The sequence below is a fragment of the Macaca mulatta genome, chromosome 6 (assembly GCF_049350105.2).
Source record: "Macaca mulatta isolate MMU2019108-1 chromosome 6, T2T-MMU8v2.0, whole genome shotgun sequence".
Classification (NCBI taxonomy): Eukaryota; Metazoa; Chordata; class Mammalia; order Primates; family Cercopithecidae; genus Macaca; species Macaca mulatta.
Window position 1 is genome coordinate 125,491,371 of NC_133411.1, and position 18,951 is coordinate 125,510,321.

Genomic DNA, 18,951 nt, shown 5'->3' on the forward strand with positions numbered 1-18,951 from the left:
AAATAAACTTAAGAAAATGGAGAAAGTTGACGAAGAAAAGCAAAAACATTTGTGCACCCTATATCCTCATAACAAATCCCCATTTTACCTAATTAAACTGGGCTGAATATGTTTCTATGATTTGTAATCAAATGAATCTTTCTATATGTCATGCTAGTTTGGCCCCCAAGTTGTACTTTGTCCAGAAGGCCCAGTGACCTGTCCTTGTGACTCACCAATGTCTTCCGGAAGGTCTAGGCTGACCTGGCTGAATCATGATGCCTATAGCCCCACTTATTTGCAGCAGAAGGCTCATACAGTAGCTTCCATCTCCAGTCTCACCACCATGTGTGCCAATATGTGCTTCTCCCTCAAACTGCACTTAACTTCAGGCCTTACTTGATATAGGTATTCTTCTACCTTTATGTCCAGAGCTCCTTCCAACTGACAGCCTGGGTCTGGGCCTTCAAGGGCACTTCCAGTGGGTGTGGATATGTTCAGGCATGAGCACCAATCATTGAGTACTTCCTTCTAAAGATTTTGGGAAAAAGATGTTGATTGATCTGGCTTGGGTCACCTGCCCACCACTTTGTTAGGAGACTACCAGCAAGTTTAATTAATGGTCGCATCAAGATTGTAGCAAGGAGAACATTAACTCTCAAAGGAAAGATAGGATGCTGTTGTCAAAGAAAGAAGCCAGGAGACACGACGTCCAAAGGCCCACGGTGCCTAGGAAACCAGCTCAGTTCAGTTCTGCCACTGCCTGAGGATGTATGTGTTTCTTCATGTTCACCTGCCCCTTATGATACAAAGGCAAACGGGATGGGTTGCCTTTTTCCTTTCCCACATATCCCACAGGGTGCTTCTAAAATTGGTTTTTCTGTCTTCAGATGAAGTCCTCATGTTCATTTGCATCTAGTTCAACCTGCGTTAAAAAATGAGTACAGTATAGGCCGGGCGCGGTGGCTCAAGCCTATAATCCCAGCACTTTGGGAGGCCGAGGCGGGCGGATCACCTGAGGTCAGGAGTTCGAGACCAGCCTGGCCAACGTGGCGAAACCCCGTCTCTACTAAAAAAATGCAAAAATTAGCCAGGCGTGGTGGCAGGCGCCTGTAATCCCAGCTACTCAGGAGGCTAAGGCAGGAGAATCGCTTGAACCCAGGAGGCAGAGGTTGCGGTGAGCCAAGATCGTGCCATTGCACTCCGGCCTGGGGGACCAGAGTGAGACTCCATCTCAAAAAAAAAAAAAAAATGTGTACGGTGGGGTTGGGAGGACCCCAAAGGCCTGCCGTGTCCTTTGGCATGAGCCTGGATCCCATAAGGAGGGTCCGCCTTAAGGAAGACCTGCCTTAAGGAGGATCCTTAAGGAGGATCGCCATAAGCCTGGGTCCACCTTAAGGAGGACCATGGCATGTGCCAATCTGCTTTTGCTGACTTGGCATTTCCCAGTTCCCTAGGCTACTCCTCACACAGTGTCCCATCTAAAAAGGCAGTGATTCCATGTGTTTCGATGACCCTCAAGACTCCCACACTAATTCCCTTCCTCAAAGATTCCAAATGAGAAACAATGGTATTGTTTTCAGCTTGAAGAGGTTTCCTCCCAGAATGTCATGTCTTCCCCAGACTCAGTGGTTGTGAAGAAAGGTGTGGGGCGAACTAGCAGGGAGCCCCCCGTCCACACTGTCCTCTTAACTCCCTGCCTTATCCTCAGGTGAGGCAGGACAGAAGCACCTGCGGAGTGAGGAGTTTTGTTTGAGGCCGCAGCCCCTTCCTACCCACAAAAAGATTCCAAATTTCTTTAAACCAACATTTTGCTTTTCATCTTAAATTTTTGAATAAGTGAAACTGAAGCTTTGACGCCTTATTTATTTTAAAATCAGATTTAACTCCTTCCCACACGGCCCAGATGTTTCTTCACTTTTCCTATTTTGATTTTCTCTTCACACGAGTAATGAATGGTGGAAATCAAGGCCCACAGAGGTGTCACTGCAGACAACCTTGTGCTCCTTAACATGTTCCCGACCTGCAGGTTCTCCCATCACTTCATCCTGGGCTTCTCTGCTACCTCCAGCCCCTGGTGGTCTTGCATCTGAACTTGGGAAATGTGTTAGTTTGCTAATTCGGGCACAATGCTGTCAGCCTGCATATGCTGGCACATCAGAGACGGGTGAAGAGCCAAAGTATAAATAAAGCTAAAATAAACGGTATTTGAAGACCTTGCAACAGATTAATTTAGACATGGTTTGAAAAAGAGTGGGCTGGCTTTTTTCCTCTTATTTTATTTTATTTTATTTTTTGGTTGTTGGTATTTGGGGATTTTTTTTATGGTAGAGCAAAATGTTCAAATTCTATTTCTTTAATTTCTTATTTCAAATTGTACCAAAGACTAATGAATGTGCAACTTGGCTCAAATTTTCCTTTGTTTAGGGTGGGCACACAATTAACAAGAGGACACTCAGGCTGCTGGGTACAAGAGAGTTTGTTCAACTTTCTAGGTTTCCACTGGGGGGAGAGGAACACTGTTCAAAAAAATTAAATAAGTAAAGAGGAGCCCTGGTCCTTGAACTACCTCTAAGAGATATCGTATTACATTTTTTCAGTGTTTCCTAGGAAACCAGCTCAGGGTAAAAATGTATTCTTTGTCTTCTGCTCTTTGCAAAATTGTTTGAACCATCATATCTCATAAAAGGTTGCTTCACAGGCAATTTGAACAGCATTAAAAAAAAGCTTAATCTGCAGTTTGCGGCACGAATGAAGGCGATACACCTTTATCGGAGGTTGAATGCTTCAGATTATATTTGCTGAAAACGGATAAGATTGTGCCATTATTTCTGAAGCATCTGTGAAATCAAATCTTGTTGTCTTTTTCTCCTCCAAATCATGAGTCTTCTGCCCCCAACAAACCCAAGTTACATTAAAAAAAAAACTCCTAAAATAGTTTTAGAAGATTCTTATCAGCACTTACACAGCAGAGCATTAATGAAGAGAGAAATAAACACCTTTCCCTCTCTCGCACTGTCTCTCTCTCTCTCAGGCTTGTACTCAGCCAAGATCTCGATGCATGTGCTTAGTCTCCAGAGCTGATGTGCTTGTGTGTCCCTAGTGCCATGATCCAGGTCAGAATCCCTTGATGCCCACTCTGCTTTCTTGGGCTACCTCTGATTTATATTCCTCTATCTTTGTGTGTTCAGTTGTTATTGTGGTTTTGCAAATGACTGAGGTACTTGACTGTGTGCTGGGGTGGGGTTCTAGTAAGGGTCAAGGGATTTTAGGGTATTAAAAATTTAATTTTTTGTTTTAAATACTTCAAATGTCAGCTACTAACTATATCTTATGTGTTAAAGCTCTTTGGAAAACAGAAAGAGCATCTCTGCAGTATTGACGTGGTTGTGCACATATGGAATATCTGTGGGATTGGCTGCACGTTGTTATTGTATATTATTGGAAGAATGTTGCTAAGGGATTAGTCTGACTCTCTTGTGTTATTAATCACATAGGCTCCTGCAGTGTTGGCTGTCTCTTGGTTTCTGATAGGCACTCTTTGTCACGTTAAAAGGATACCCTGTCCCACTTCACCTAATAAGACAAGATGATTAAAAGCACTGGCTATGGGGTCACCCAAATATATACCATGGGTCCACCAATTACTAACTTGGTGAGTATAGCAAAGTTCTTTAATTCCTCTGGCCTTCAGTTGCCTTATCTGCCAAAGGAAGTAACAGAAGTTACTTTCCTAAGAGTATTCTTGTGAGGATTAAATGACCTAATGTCCAGAGAACACATAGCCCGGTGCCTGACACCTGGTGAGTGTGTAATTTATGCTACAACTATTAGGACAACTATGATATTCACTAGTAATAATTTTGTTTATGTGGTACATGGAGACTCAACCTTTACTATGTTATGTCTAATAATGATAACTCCATTTAGCAAATGATTTATTGTGCCCCTCAGTTTACCGGGCTCAATGTAGACTGTGGGCTTATAAAGGTAAAAAAGATGCAGTTCCTGCCCTTGATATGCTTCTAGTTTAATGGGGAAGCAAAGCTTTCCAGTGCACTGTGTATTAGAAACCTTTATGCACAGAGTCCTTTCGGAGAGGAGAGAAGAGCACAACACTGCCAGGGAGCTCAGGGAAGGCTTGGTGGAGGCAGGATGCCTAAACCAGGTATTGATGTAGCATGTGTAGTGGTTAATTACTATATACATATATAGCACGCATATATATACACATACACATATAGACATATATACACGTGCATATATATGCATATACATATGCATATATATGCACGTGTATATATACACATATTTATATGCACATGTGTGTATATGTATACATACATTTTCCCTTTTTAAAAAATTAAAACAATTATTTTAAAAATTTTAATTGACAAAGATTAAATATTTTCAAGATGTGCAATGTGATGATTTAATATACATATATAGTGTAATAATTACATTAGTCAAATTAATTAACACTTGTTGCCACCCATGCTGTACCTCAGATCCCCCAAACATATCCATCTTGTAACTGAACATTTGTAGGCTTTGACCAACATCTCCCTACTTCCCCTACCCTGTCAGCTCCTGGCAACCACCATTCTACTCTCTACTTCTATGAGTTCAACTATTTTAGAGTCTACAGCTAAGTGAGATCATGCAGTATATGACTTTCTGTGTCTGATTTATTTCACTTAACATAATGTTCTGTAGGTTTACCCATGTTGTCGCAAGTGACAGGATATTCTTCTTTTTTATGGCTGAATAACATTCAGTTGTATATATGTACCAGAATTTGTTTATTCATTTATCCATTAATGGACACTTAGTTTGTATCCAAATCTTGGCTAGTGTGAATGTTGCCTCAATGAACACGGGGGTGCAGGTAGTGTTTCATCATATTGATTTCATTTCCTTTGAATATATGCCCAGAAGTGAGATTGCTAGATCATATGGTAGTTCCATTTTTAATTTTTTTGAGGAACTTTCATACAGTTTTCCATAATGGCTGTACTAATTTACAGTTCCACCAACAGAATACAAGGGGGCCCTTTTTCACACCCTCACCAACACTTGTTATATCTTGTCTTTTTCATAATAGCCATCTTAACAGGTGGAAGGTGATATATCATTGTGGTTTTGACTTGCATTTCTCTGATGATTAGTGATGTTTAGCAGCGTTTAATATAACTGTGGACCATTTGTATGTCTTCTTTGAAAAATGTCTACTTGTGTCCTTTGCCCAATTTTTAATCAGGTTTTTTTGCTTATGAGTTTTGTGAATTCCCTGTATATTTTGGATATTAATCCCTTTTCAGTATATGGTTTGCAAATATTTTCTCCCATTCCTTAGACTGCCTTTTCATTCTGATGAGTGTTTCCTTTGCTGTGCAGAAGGTTTTTAATTGTTAGTTTTATGTAGTCATGCTTGTTTATTTTTGCTTTTGTTGCCTGGGCTGTTACTTTCTTTTCTTTTCTTTTCTTTTTTCACTTTTCTTATCTTATCTTTTTTTTTGACAGGGTTTCACTTTGTCACCCAGGCTGGAGTGCAGAGGTGTGATCTCAGCTCACTGCAATCTCTGCCTCGCAGGTTAAAGTGATTCTCCTGCCTCAGCCTCCCGAGTAGCTAGAATTGCAACTGTGCGCCACTATGTCCGGCTAAGTTATTATATTTTTAGTAGAGATGGGGTTTCACCATGTTGCCCAGGCTAGTCTTGAACTCCTGGCCTCATATGATCCACCTGCCTTGGGTGGATCCCAAAGTGCTGGGCTTACAAGCGTGAACCACCACACCTGACCCATGCTATTACTTTCTTATCAGAAAAATCATTGACAAACCAATGTCAAGGAACATCTTCACTATGTTTTCTTCTAGGAGTTTTACAGTTTCAGACTTTACATTTTACTCTTTAATCTCCCTTGTTTACAAAAATGATGCACACCTCTGAATTTCAGAAGAGCCCAAGGCCCTGAAGTCTGCATTTTCCAGCCTCCCTTGCTGCTCAGTGTGACCCTGGGATTATATTCCTGCCCATGGGGTGTGAGCTAAGTACTCCACACAACCACTGGGGTTACCCCTTCAAAATGACTCAGCATGCTCTTGCACCCACTCTCTCTTTGGCTTTCCTATTGACTAAGAAATTGGCATAATTAGAAGAGCTGCTTGAACCTGAAATGGAAGCTACTCACTGAAGACTGAAGAGCTGTCCCACAGTCCTGGACCATGGGCTTCTGGGCTGCTACATGAGAGTGAAATCAATTTCTATCTTTTTTTTCAGCCTCCACATTCTGGGATTACAATATAGAAGTCTGTACTTTAATAGAGTGTTGTCTCTTACAATGAATTAGAAATTGGGACACATGCCTTGTACTCCTAGATCTGCCACAAATGAGCAGTGTGCAATTGAGCAACCTCTTATGTCTTGGTTTATTTTTCTTTAAAAGGTGGGTGTTGAACTAGATCTTTCAGCACCATTAGAAGTATAATAATGACCATCACATATTTGGTATAATGCTTTATAGTTGAAATAAGGTAGAGCTTTTTCCTTGTAAAGAATGTCACAAACTCTTGGGACAAGAGACAGGGATAAACTTAGGACTGAGTAACTGCTACTTCTATCCAGGCCATCTGTAGCTCAGAATGCAAACACTTTGGGCCTGGACAGGGCAGCACCACAGATGTGCTTAGGGAAAATGGCTGTGAGTGAATCAGTTCAAAGAGCACGGCACCAAAGTAGACAGGAAAGCCAAGGCCACCAAGTATCATGTACTGATGTCCATGAGTGTAAGCCTCATGGACCGAACACAGGGAGTGTTTACAATTGTCCTTCCTGCAGTGCACTGTGGGCCTCATTCTCTAGGCCTCAATGTCCTGGCTGGAGGCAAGAGTGGGCTGAGCAGTCAGGAAGAGCACCAGGTGGTAAAGGGAGGCAGAAGTCAGTGAGAATGAGGTAGGAGGGGGAACTCCACTCCAGAGGCAGGGGCTTGGCATGGGACCAGATTGATGACTAGCTAAAAGAGAGCCTGAGCAGAAGCAGCTTTCAATCAGACACACCCACTGGCAAGCCATGTCGATTTGTCATTGCCATGGCAACACCTAGAGTGACCGCCCCTTTCCGTGGCAATAAACCAGTGACCCCAAAGTTACTACCCCTGCCCTAGAAATTTCTGCATAAACCACCCCTTAATCTGCATGCAATTACAAGTGGGTATAAATATGACTGGAAACTCCTGAGCCACTACCCTCTGCCTAAGGGGTAGCCCTGCACTGCAGGAGTAGTCATGGCGCTCTAACACTGCCTCTTCAATCAAGTTGTTTGCTTCTACCTCTGGCTTGCCCTTGAATTCTTTCCTGGGCAAAGCCAAGAACCCTTGTGGGCTAAGCTCCACTTTTGGCTTGCCTGCCCTGCATCAAGAGCATAAACAGTTCTCCCTGGACTCTTCATCTGGGAATGGACAAGGAAGACAGCGTTGCAGTGTGTGGAGCCCCCCAGGCCTTGATATGGGCATCACGTGGCTGAGATGGCTTCATCTGTGAAAAGGAGCCAGAACTCTTTATCAGACTAGGCAGGGCTTTTGTTTAACTGGTCCCTCTGGCTGCTTTTGTTGACAGATAAGGAGTATTTACGGAAGAGAAAAAGACATTTTCATTATCAGCAGGATGGGAACTCAAGGTCATTTAATTTGAAAACTTAGAGGACTGGGATCTCATTTTGTACGCACATTGAAGAAGAGGAGCATATCCCATTGGAGAAGAGGTGGAACATTCACCTCATGTGACTTTTACGCACTCCTGTAAGGTAGGCAGGGCAGCTATCATTAAGTCCATTGTACAGATGAGGAAAATGAGGTGCCAAGAATTTGAAAGACTGTCCCAAATGATGACCCACAAATGGTGAGGCTAGCTCAGACTAGAACCCAGGCCCACAAGACTCATGATGTGATGTGTTTTCTTCTAAGCTACTTTGCCTTGTGGGAAGGGAAAAAACTCCAAGCTGCCAAATTAAGAATCACTGTCCCTAAAGGCTTTAGGGGCTGGCCTTTGTGGGGCTGGTCTTAGAGTACCTTGGTCTCACAACACACCTTCCCTGAGCCTCACTCATCTCTGAGCCCAAATCTGTCTGCTGCTCTGCCTAGGTAATTGGAGAGGATTGTTTTAGGTCACCCTTTCCTGAAGACAAAACAATCCCTTTGGTTTCTCGATCAGAAAGCCCAACAGATTGAGTGACAAGGAAAAGTTTTTGATCTTGCTATTACAGTCACCTAATTAAAATGAGATGCAGATGCTCCAACACCTAGTAATTTTCACCTCACTTACTTTGGCTTCAATTACAACCCTTCCCTACTGACTTACGCTGTTTAAATTACAAAGTTAGAAGGAAATATGACTATTTACCTGTTTCTATTCATACATATAAGTCTAACACATTATCTTTTCTCCCCAAGCATGAAATGTGATCACAGGCCTTCTCTTCACCCTGGAAATGAGGGGAATAAATCTTTGGTTCTTAAATAAAATTAAACACAAATAAGAATTCAAATCAGTCAACACCTACGTCAGTCTTCAAGAGACAACTTTGTTTCACGCAACACACACACACACACACATGCACATACACCACTTTGGAATATATAATTTCCTTTCCAAAGTTGACTGGCTATGGACTCTGACCTGTCTGATCAGGGAAAGTTAATTGTTTCCAGAGTAGTTACCTTTATTGGGTACATAATTAAGTAATCATTGCAAGGCAGTTGGAATTACATATATATTTTATACCAGAGCTGCCATAGTTGATTGCAACCAAGCCTCTCCCTATTCACTAAGAAGCATATTTGTGTTCTGAGACAAGGCTTTGTTTACTGTGAACAGGGCTTCAATTGTCTCACAAACAAACAGCAACAAGCAAACACAAAGAGAACAGCGGGGGTTCTAAGAAGAATGCCCATTTTCTCCTCCCTCTGAGTGGAATCTGTCGGAGGTCATTTGTGAGAGGGGTGAGTGGAAGATGCTGGCTTATTCAGAGTGCCATAGCATAGGTCTGTGTGATGATCAGCCAGGCACTGCTGCCCCGAGGGCAGGAGGAAGGCTGGGCACCCACGCCAGAGAAGATGGTGCTGTCTGTCTTGCACCACACGCACTTACAGCTCACTAACTCAAGGAAGGCTTGTCTGTGGCAGTAGCAACGTGGAATGAGGGGTAGCGACATGGAGGAGGAAGACGGGTCCCTAAGTAGAGCTGAGCTCTCTCTTCTGTCTCCTAGTGGAAGATTTTTCTAGGCACTCAACCAAATCATTCAATCATCGATATCAGGGGTAAAGTCAGATGGTTGCTTTGGTACCCATTGTGCTACAGTGACCGTGGAGCTGAAGTGAAATGACAACAGTGGATATTTCTTACATGTCTCTTACTTTCAAACTAACTTTACCTCCATGTTCTGAGGCTGGACAAGTTCTTCACCCTTCTAGGCACAGGGCATTTCTTCTTCTCTGCTTCTGATTCATCCTGGGTTCTTACAAGCTTCCTAAATTTTTTTTGTGATCTCTGTGGACTGAACAGGATGAAGCAGCTACAAAAGCTGAGGCTTTCATCCTTTTTCTTTCACAGAGGCAGTTGGTGTCACAGTCCCTAAAGTGGCAGGGTGCGCCCCCAGAAGGGAGGTCCTGACTTGGGCTCCAGCTCCCTGTTTTCCTGCTTTGTTGACAGTTCCTAATAACACTGCTGGCATCAGGGCTCTGCAGACGCAGGAAGGAAGATTGTGTTCTTTAACGATGCAAAAATATTAGAGCACAATGCCCTTAAAATAGAATGTGTGTGCCTAGCCTTTATTTTGGGGACTTTATTGTTGTAACGGTCTCCCCTGGGAAATGCTGTAGGAGACTCTTCCCCTTCAGTGAAGTGGAGTAATTGTGTAACCTAAGGTGTCCCCAAGAGAGCTGAGGGGGGTGATGTGGACACACAGGTTTTTGAAATATGACTACATTATTATGTTGATCAGTGCTCAATAGATCCCTTCTCTCTAAACTCCTGTTTCTTTGAAGTGGGAACAATCATATATATGCTGCCCACCCCACTAGGCTGTTATTAGGATTAAGCAACGTAATGGACAAGATTATATCTGCAACCTGTAAAGTGCTACAAATGCAAAATGTCATTGTTGTTGACAATTGGAAGCCCTGCCCCCCTCTAGGGGGTGGGGGGTACCCTTCCACTTTTCATTTTTTATTAAATAAACCTTAGCCATATTACTGAAATTCACACTTCCGCTTTGACATGGGACTAGATGTGCAAAATGTTCAGTATTCATGCCAGGGAACTAATATGAAGTTTGCTAAGAGCAGCCCACTTTCTGAGCACCCCATAATGTGTGTGGTAAGGGCAGTTGTGATGCACAGGAAAAAAGAGAGTGGTTGGCTCATGAAATGGTTTTTCATCATCTTTCTCATCCTAGGAAACCCCTAAGAATCTGCATGAGTTTCTTTCATGTTAGTGTCCTGGCATTTGATATTTTATACAATGTCACCCTCGTCTGTTTTGTTGTTGTTGTTGTTGTTGTTCCTCTTGAAATCCGTCAATGAAAAGTGCTTCTGATTTCATGGTTACCAACTTTCCCCCTTCATTAGCTTCCCCTTATTTGGACCATTATTGCAGCCTGTTAGCAGGAGGGATGACTTGCTTTGGGAATGACGTTAATGATTCTCAAGAGAGTCTTTTATCTGAAGGTGATTAGGAAGAATGAAAAAGTTGTTAGCTGCCTCAGCCAGTGCCAGTGGGCTAGCAGGGACCTGTGTCTCATCTCCTCTGCAAACGTCCTGGGTCCCATTTCTTAAACCGTAGTTTATGACACTCACCTTTGACCAGAAAGTGCTTAAGTGGAACCCATGTTTTGCCAGGGAAAGGGTAGAACGCCCTCCCAAAAGGACCACTTGGTCAGTATACATGGGTTCCAACCTCTGTGACATTTTTGATACTAGACACCAAGAGGAAAAAGCCCCGTGACATTTGTGTATGCACATGTGTGCATAGATGTGTTTGCAGAGGGGAATGAGAAATCCCCCACTATTCAGCTGCCTCTCTTGATTTGCTCAAATTTCATTTCCATTTGCTAGAGGGACATCTGCACATTTCCCTGCCAGCCACATTTAATGCACATCAGTTCAGCCGTAACCCTCTGTAGAGGTCAACCGCCCCCTAACTCCAGTCTTCCCCGGGGGGGTTAGAGTGAGGGATACACAATACTCTAAATGGAATATTGAAGATCCCCATCTGTCTGACAGTCCCAATCAATAAATGTGAGCCCTTCCTTCCCACTTCTGTAGAAGAGACACGTCATCACCTGGTTTTAAGACAAGGGAGAGATGTGGGTTTCTAAGGGTTACTGAGTCCAAGCACCCAGCTGTCACAGGGCTGAGCCAGGAAAAGGATTATGCTCTTAATCATGTTATTTTGTTACTAAAGGGTTCTTTTAAATTCCTCTCACCACTTCCCCTCAAGCAAAATGTACCAGTGTCTGAAATGAGAGGTGCTTTTCTGACACTTTTACTTGCTGAATGACTTTTTGTTGAAAGAGCTTTTGTTCAGGCAGTAAAACCTAGGCGCTGGGGTCCAGGAGCATCTGATTTGGCTTCTGCCAAATTACAAGGCTGAACAATGAGACCAGTTTTTTGTGTTTATCTGACATGGCCCTTGAGGAAAACATTCAGGTCCAAGATGTCATCTCTGATCCCATGAAACACCTAGCCTGGTAGCTGCATCAGGACAGCCACTGCTTTGGAAAAACAGTCTAAAAGCACTGCAGAAACCTTTAACCTTGTAAAAATCAAGCAAGCAAGCAAACACAATAAAAAATCAGGGTTGTCTGAGGCAGTTTTTGTGTCTGAGCAGGCACATCCCCAGGGCCCCAGATAAAATACTGGCTACACCTGTTCAGCCTCTTTCACCTCTTCAGCAGCCCAGAACAAAGCTGACTGCAGCAAAAGCCACGAGACCAAGTATCAGGTTGCACTGCGGGGACTGTATGCTTCAAGCCTACATGATCCAAGCTTCTTTCCAACCCCTGGCCTTGGCCCAGATGAGGGGATCTAGGAAGCCCAGCTGGTGAAGGGTGGGTGTGTATGAAGGGCTTCCTATGAGAAAGGATGACTGAGAAAGATGGGGATGCTATCTAGATAGGTGAGTGGGATCAAATCTTTCTAGCTAGTATTACTCTACTGATCTGAATGAATGGGGGAAAGAGACTATGAATTTGTTTTCAGAATAGCTGCTCTACCACTAGTTTTGGAGCATGAGCAAATCCTTTCACTCAGCGGACCTCAGCTTCCCCCAGGATTTTTTTTTTTTTTTTTTTTTTTTGAGATGGAGTCTTGCTCTGTCACCAGGCTAGAGTACAGTGGCACAATCTCAGCTCACTGCAACTTCCACCTGCAGGGTTCAAGCGATTCCCCTATTCTCCCGAGTAGCCGGGACTACAGGCACACGCTACCACGCCTGGCTAATTTTTTGCATTTTAGTAGATGCGGGGTTTCACCACGTTGGCCAGGATGATCTCAATCTCCTGACCTCGTGATCCACCCGCCTCAGCCTTGCAAAGCTTCCCCCATTTTTAAAATGAAAGGGTCATGCTAGATGTTGGTCGTTCTGTCAGTTTGGTATAACCAGACATTTGGGTATAACCGGGCAGAGCTAACCTGCCAATTACATACCACGGAAGTTCTTTCTGGCAAAAAGGGATGATCACAGAGCTGAGTCTGTCCTAAAGAATCTGACCTTGGATGTGGGGTTTTCACTTGTGTTGCTCTTACACACTTGACATGCCATCTGGCAAACTGCCCAGCTGACCTGCCGTCCCTCTCTGGGCCAATCCACTTCCCACATAATGGCCAAGTAGCTTTCCCAAGCACAAGTGTCTGTTGTTTTATTTACTCCAAAGCAGGGGAGCACTCCTGCTTCAGCTAAAATCCTAGCATATGGGAACCAGGTCCCTCCTGGCCTGTCTCCAACCCCCCTTTCCTGGACTTGCCCTGCCAAGCTCTCTCACAGACCCCGCACAAGGCCTGCTGAACCTTTTGCTTCCCAAAGAGCACACTTGGTGCCTTTGCAAAGGATGTCCCCTCTGCCTGGGCTAGTTGTTCAGAGAACTCGTTCTTTAAGAACCAGCACAAATATTGTGACCCTAACATCTAGGGAGCTTCATCAGTACTTTGTTCTTACCTCCAAATGGCAACTACAATGGCCATGTCAGTCTCTCTTTGCAAATGAGGAGGTAGAAACTACATTCTAGTCAACTTTGTGCCTAACAGAGCCAGGCGCTATGGATGTAATTCAAGAAACACAATTGGAGATGGCAATCTAAAGGTTACTGGGTTACTATAGGTATGAACTGAGGCCTCAACCTGCAGCTTCCCACACTCAACTGACTTAAAACATTAAAAAAAAAAAAAAAAAAAGTCAGAGGGTCAAAAGTAAAATACTATAGCTGAAGACTTATTAAAATAATTGTTTTAAAAACACCCCTAGAGGAAAACCTGATCTAGGCATTTCATAATGCTCTTTTGCAAAAGAAGAATCAAGCGCTGTGTCCCAATATACCTCCAACCGTGTCTACTGGGTTACAAAAGATAAATGCTAACAAGGAGTAAAATCCAGCCCCCTCCACCTTATTAATATGTAAAAAGACTGAAGTCACATCTGTGCAAAGATCTATTTTTAGTGGACCCTACATACTAAAATCCTAGCCTTGATCTCTTAAACTATCAAGCCTACCATAAATGTTTGATGATGAACAAGCCCATAAAAAGAAAATGCATAAAATGAATAGAAGGAGCCAATGCGTGCTCTGCCTTTTAATTACCGATGGCTTCTGCTAAAATCCTGCTCCAGGCTGGGTTTGAGCAGAGAAACCGTTAATAATTTGGGTGGGGGTGGCTGGGTGTGGACACTGCAAACAAATACATCAAACTCTATAGTTATAGTTATGTACGCTTTGGAAGCCAGATAGAAATGGAGGAAAGAGTAGAATCATACCCACAAAGGGTGGGGAGAGCAGCTTGAAAAGGAAAAATTAAGAGATAAATAAAAGCATTCAGGACACAAAAGATAATGTAGAACAGTCAGGTTTTATTACTTTTAAGTAATAAAGAGCCTTTTCCTTGCTTTTTTCCTTTTTTCCCTTTCTTTCTTTCTTTTTTTTTTTTTTTTTTCCTTTTTTACAACATACATTAAGTCGTGAATCAGATGTTAGGGGATGTGGAGATGGAAGGAAAATTGGTGACATCACAATATTTTTACAACTTTATAACAAATACAAATCTGAATTTGTTGCATCTACCAGTGTCTAGCAAGGGTGGAAAGCAAAGGCACACTCGGGTTTATGGACCCTCCCCCCACACACAGTGGGGAAAACAAATGGGAAGAAATACTTAAATGCAGAAGACCAGCTCAATACATGTGGGTATTTTAGGGTTAACACCAGAAGTGATGGGTTGTGGGGGCGTAGGAATGTGGATGTAAGTTTTGACACAGGTCTCCTTAACAGCTGAGGCAGTGAGGCCCACAAATACTGGACAAGACAGCCGCTCACGTCAATGATGGGTGCTGTACAGCCAGTACTCTCGGGAGTCAAGCATGGGAAAGAAGGGGTCGGGGGATACAGACCCATCGCCTTCCTAATTTCTGCATTTCTAGAGAAAATTCAAGGAAGAAAACAGTATTTCAATTTCTAGAAAATACTTCAGGGTTTCAGGGGACAGAGTTTACAGGATGTGAACATGGATTCCATTACAAAAGCCAAAAAAAAAAAAAAAGGTGAAAACAACCACCACCATCACCTACCCCTAAACAACAGCAAAACTGCAATGGACTTTTGGAACAAAGGGCTCTCACCCTCAGCTAAGTACTTAGGTCTGAAGGCAACCAACTGATTATGGAGGCTCCACTTTTTCACTATCCAACTCAAAACTGTCATTGTCAGTCTTTTTTTGAATTCTTTTTAAAGACAAAACTAAACCCAGAAGATCCAACTGGAAATAAAAACAGACAAAGAGACCACCAAATATACTGTATAACTGTTTAAAACAACAACACTGCTCATGGTTTACAGTATGTGGACAGTTCCTTTGTTCATGATAGAGTAAACAAAAGTCCCTTTTGTGTTGAGCAAATGAAAACCAAGGGGAGAAAAACACACATCACCTCCCATCCCCTAAAAACAATAATAACAAAATAAAAAATAAAACAAAAAATCCTTTGCCCCAGTCAACGTTTTTGCAGCATCCATTGTGGTCGGACTTGTACCTGGAGTTACTCATTAATCACAGCAGGGACCAGCCTGCCTGCATCTATTTCCATGTCATTTCTTTGTGTGCACTGCATGTGTGTGCTATGCACATGGCTTGGGGACTCCTCCCAGGTGTCTGCCCAACCACACACAGCCTGCTCTCTAGCCAGTGGACACAGCAGAAAAGAGGAATGGGACGTTAGTCCCTTTTCTGCTAGCAAATCCTTATTTGCTAATCACCGTATTGAAATAATCTAAGGGAAGCAGGGAGCTCTCGAGGATGAAAGGGGATTTCCCACCCACAACACTGGGGTCCATGCTTGGCAGCACAGCCAAAGGGTGGTTCGAGTTGGCACAACTAGAAGGCAGTGTGCATTGGAGGGTGTGGTGCTGCCCAGCGTTCTCAGGCTGTAGCATGACAACTATCACCACTGCATTCTTCCATCTGCTTGACTCCAGTTTTCCAGAGGGCTGGAGGGGGGGTGGGGGGAAGGGAGGGTTAAATAAATATCTGCACTTATTTCAAAAGGGGGAAAAGTTGATCATAACGACAGTTTACACGTGTACACAACTCAAGGTGTAAGGCACAAATTTACATGTGGAAAACAGGCTATTCACAGATGTAACCCCACGAAAAACCCGTGTGATCAAATCATTAATTTATGCAAGGTAGCAGCCAGCATATTAATTAGTTCACACCGTTTGTGGATTTTGTTTGCTGTCTCACATGCAACATGAAATGAGATGGCATATTGCAAGCTGGTGCCTTCACAGAAAGTCGGAACCATGGACAAAACCATGTTGGCACCAATAGGATATGATGTGCCATTCTAAAAGCTTCTCTCCTGATTGCTTTAGAAATTAGGATCTGGAAGGACTTTGACATGAATTAATTTTTTTGCATGTTTATAGGCCAGAGACCTGACCAGCAAATGAACTGATAGATTTAAATAAATATTCCTCTCCTAACTTTTTCCTTTAGCTACAGACCAGACAGTCCAAACACAAAGCTCAGAATTCCAGCTCCAACTTATTTACTCAGTGAATTTATTGTAAAAATAAAGAAACTCAATTATTCCAGTTAATGGTTTTCACGTTAAATAGTTTAACTTTCAATGGGCTTTCGGAAGAGCTGTTCATAGGATGATATCTGGAAGAGTCCTTTCCTTAAGGAAAAACAGGGTGAACAATAAATAAAGAGTTACTTGCGTTAACGGTCACGTTATTTCATTAAAAGAGAGGAGGAGCAGAAATCTACGACATAGTTGCCCAACATGGCATTTATCTGCTGTAACAGAAAGCTGTAACACTGGCGGGCATTTCACAGTATTTGCGCATAGTAAACTTCTGCCATTGTTAAAGTCTGAGTTAGAATTATCAATGAATTCTTTTTTTTGTCTTTTTAAATTTTCATGATTTTAAAAAATGTATTTGTGTTTTGCAGGTTGGAACGCAAACCCAGTGTGGCCACGTCCCGTTAAGTTATGGACAAAATGTTTCAGTTTCTGTTCACCTCTGTGCGTGTGTGTGTGTTGTGTGCATGTGTGTGTGTATATGGGGGATGGGGTAGGTATGTGCTTTTGGCTCATGTTTGTGATGATAACTGAAGTCTTTTGTGGGACCGACCTATTGTAGGGTGTGGGGGAAGAGTGAAGGAAGAGAATGGAGGTGAGTCCCCGCCGTTGCAAACCTTCACCAAACCACGCGGCCCAATTTTCTTGCGTACCCCTGTGTCCCAGAGAGGAGGACCCAGCGTCCTCGGCTCGTCCTCGGCTCTGCCGCGGGCCATCTTGGTCTGGTGGGTACTCGAGGCAGTTGAGAACCTTGCTGAGCTGAGCGGGCACCTCACCTTGCCTGCTGGTTCGACACCTGACCCCCTCCCCCTGGGATTATGTACACGCATCATTGGGCTTCATGGATGTGGAAAGGGGAGCAAAGGAAGGTTTAGGGGGTACGTCCGGCTTTAGTGAGGGCGTACGCTTCAGCCCCGACCTCGTCAGTGAGTTGCAGGCGTTGAGGCTGGGCTGCCTGGAGACAGTCACGGCCTGGCCAGATGGCTGGGAGCTGTGCACCTGGATGGAGTCCACCCTCTGCGGGGCGGGCGGCGGGTTGTCTCCCCTGCCAAAGCTCTGGTTTCTGGAGAGGTGAGAGGAATTGGAGGAGTTAGTATTGTTTCTTTTGAGAGTGGTGGCCTGGTGGCTTCTCGTGAGCGAGTTCGTGGGGTAGCTCCTCTTATAGTCAACCCCGTAGGAAGAGGAGTGGTGCATTTCTAGCCGCTTGCTTAGACCGGTCTGAGACAGGGAGGCTCCCGGGGGGCCCAGGGAGGCCTCCCGTTGTGGAACTTTAGGGGGCAGGCTGTCCAGGTTCTCCACAAGGTTCACCCCATGGTTGGGACTCTTGCTGCTGAGATGTTCCTTGATGGTCTTATACTCCAAGGTGGCTGCCTGGTCCTCCAGCGCCATCTGGGCCACCTCGCTCATTTTGGGCTGGTCCACATACTCATGCTGGTAGCCCTGCTGCGTGATGGGAAGGACCACCACGCTGGGGATGTGGCTGGGGGAGGCCCGCAGGGGCAGGTCCGTGGGAATCACAGGGGAGCCCATGGGGGGCAAGTCCTTTGTGCAGGCATTGATGAGGTTCTGGTTCCTCTCCCACTCGCGGCTGCCGCGGCTGGGCTTCCGCTTCTGCTGCAGCGTTGGAGTGGACTCTGGGGTGGGGAGGGCGGTCAGGTCCAGGTGGTGCTGGTCTGCTTTAATGAGCATCTTGGCCGTGTTGCCCGGAGTGGCGAGCTTGCCGTTGTGCATGAGTGGCGTGAGGATGGCCTCCGGCTTCGGGTCTTTGGATTGAGTGTCCCCAAAGAGGCCGCTGAGCTTGGTGACGCTGCTCATGGAGCCCCGGCGCGAGTGGGTGAGCTCCTTCTCCTTGCGCTGCACCACGGCCACGTCTTTGCGCCGGTGATCACAGACGCAGTAGACGGTGATGCCCGAGAAGACGGCCCCCATGACGAAAGCCAGGATGACTGCAATGGCCAAGAGGGTGACGGGAACCAGCTGGTCGTGGCCTTTGAGGTAACTTTCCCGAATCACTCCTGCAATAGACATCGCATATGGCGTTAAGAAATGAAAGCACACCCCGAGGCTTGTTTTTGTTTAGCATTCACCTTGTTAATTAATAACAGTAATAAGTGACAATAGCACCTCTGCACAACTTGTCTTCCAAGCTCAGCTTGCCAAACATTAACTAATTAATCCTCCCCAATCCCCTCGTGTGCAGTATGTAAATGGACTCCATTTGTAGCCTTCTTTGTTGTCTAAAAAAGTGCTGTTCAGGCCGGCTGCCATGGATCATGCCTGTAATCCCAGCACTTTGGGAGGCCAAGGCAGGTGGATCACGAGGTCAGGAGTTCAAGATCAGCCTGGCCAAGATGGTGAAACCCCCGTCTCTACTAAAAATACCAAAAATAAAAATAAAAATAAAAAATTAGCCGGGCGTGGTGGCAGGGGCTTGTAATCCCAGGTACTCTGGAGGCTGAGGGTAAAGAATTGCTTGAACTTGGGAGGCGGAGGTTGCAGAGAGCGGAGATCAGACCACTGCACTCCAGCCTGGGCGACAGAGCGAGACTCCTTTTCAAAAAAGAAAGAAAGAAAGAAAGAAAGAAAGAAAGAAAGGGAGCGAGTGAGGGAGCGAGTGAGGGAGG

At 44.3% G+C, this 18,951-nt stretch overlaps 1 protein-coding gene and 1 pseudogene across 7 annotated transcripts in view; both read right to left on the reverse strand.

Annotated features, from left to right (window-relative positions):
* Positions 1-14,075: 14,075 nt before the first annotated feature.
* SEMA6A (semaphorin 6A) overlaps positions 14,076-18,951 on the reverse strand; it is a 133,847-nt gene continuing 128,971 nt past the window's right edge. For 6 of the 7 annotated variants that reach the window (XM_015140621.3, XM_015140620.3, XM_078005116.1 and 3 more), the window contains one exon: positions 14,076-18,342. In XM_015140621.3, coding sequence (XP_014996107.1) covers positions 17,144-18,342 — 1,199 coding nt within the window. In that variant the 3' untranslated portion in view covers positions 14,076-17,143. The remainder of the gene's footprint in view (positions 18,343-18,951) is intronic. The other variant, XM_015140618.3, reaches the window with a different exon arrangement.
* On the reverse strand, positions 14,945-15,671 carry LOC106998904 (uncharacterized; annotated as a pseudogene).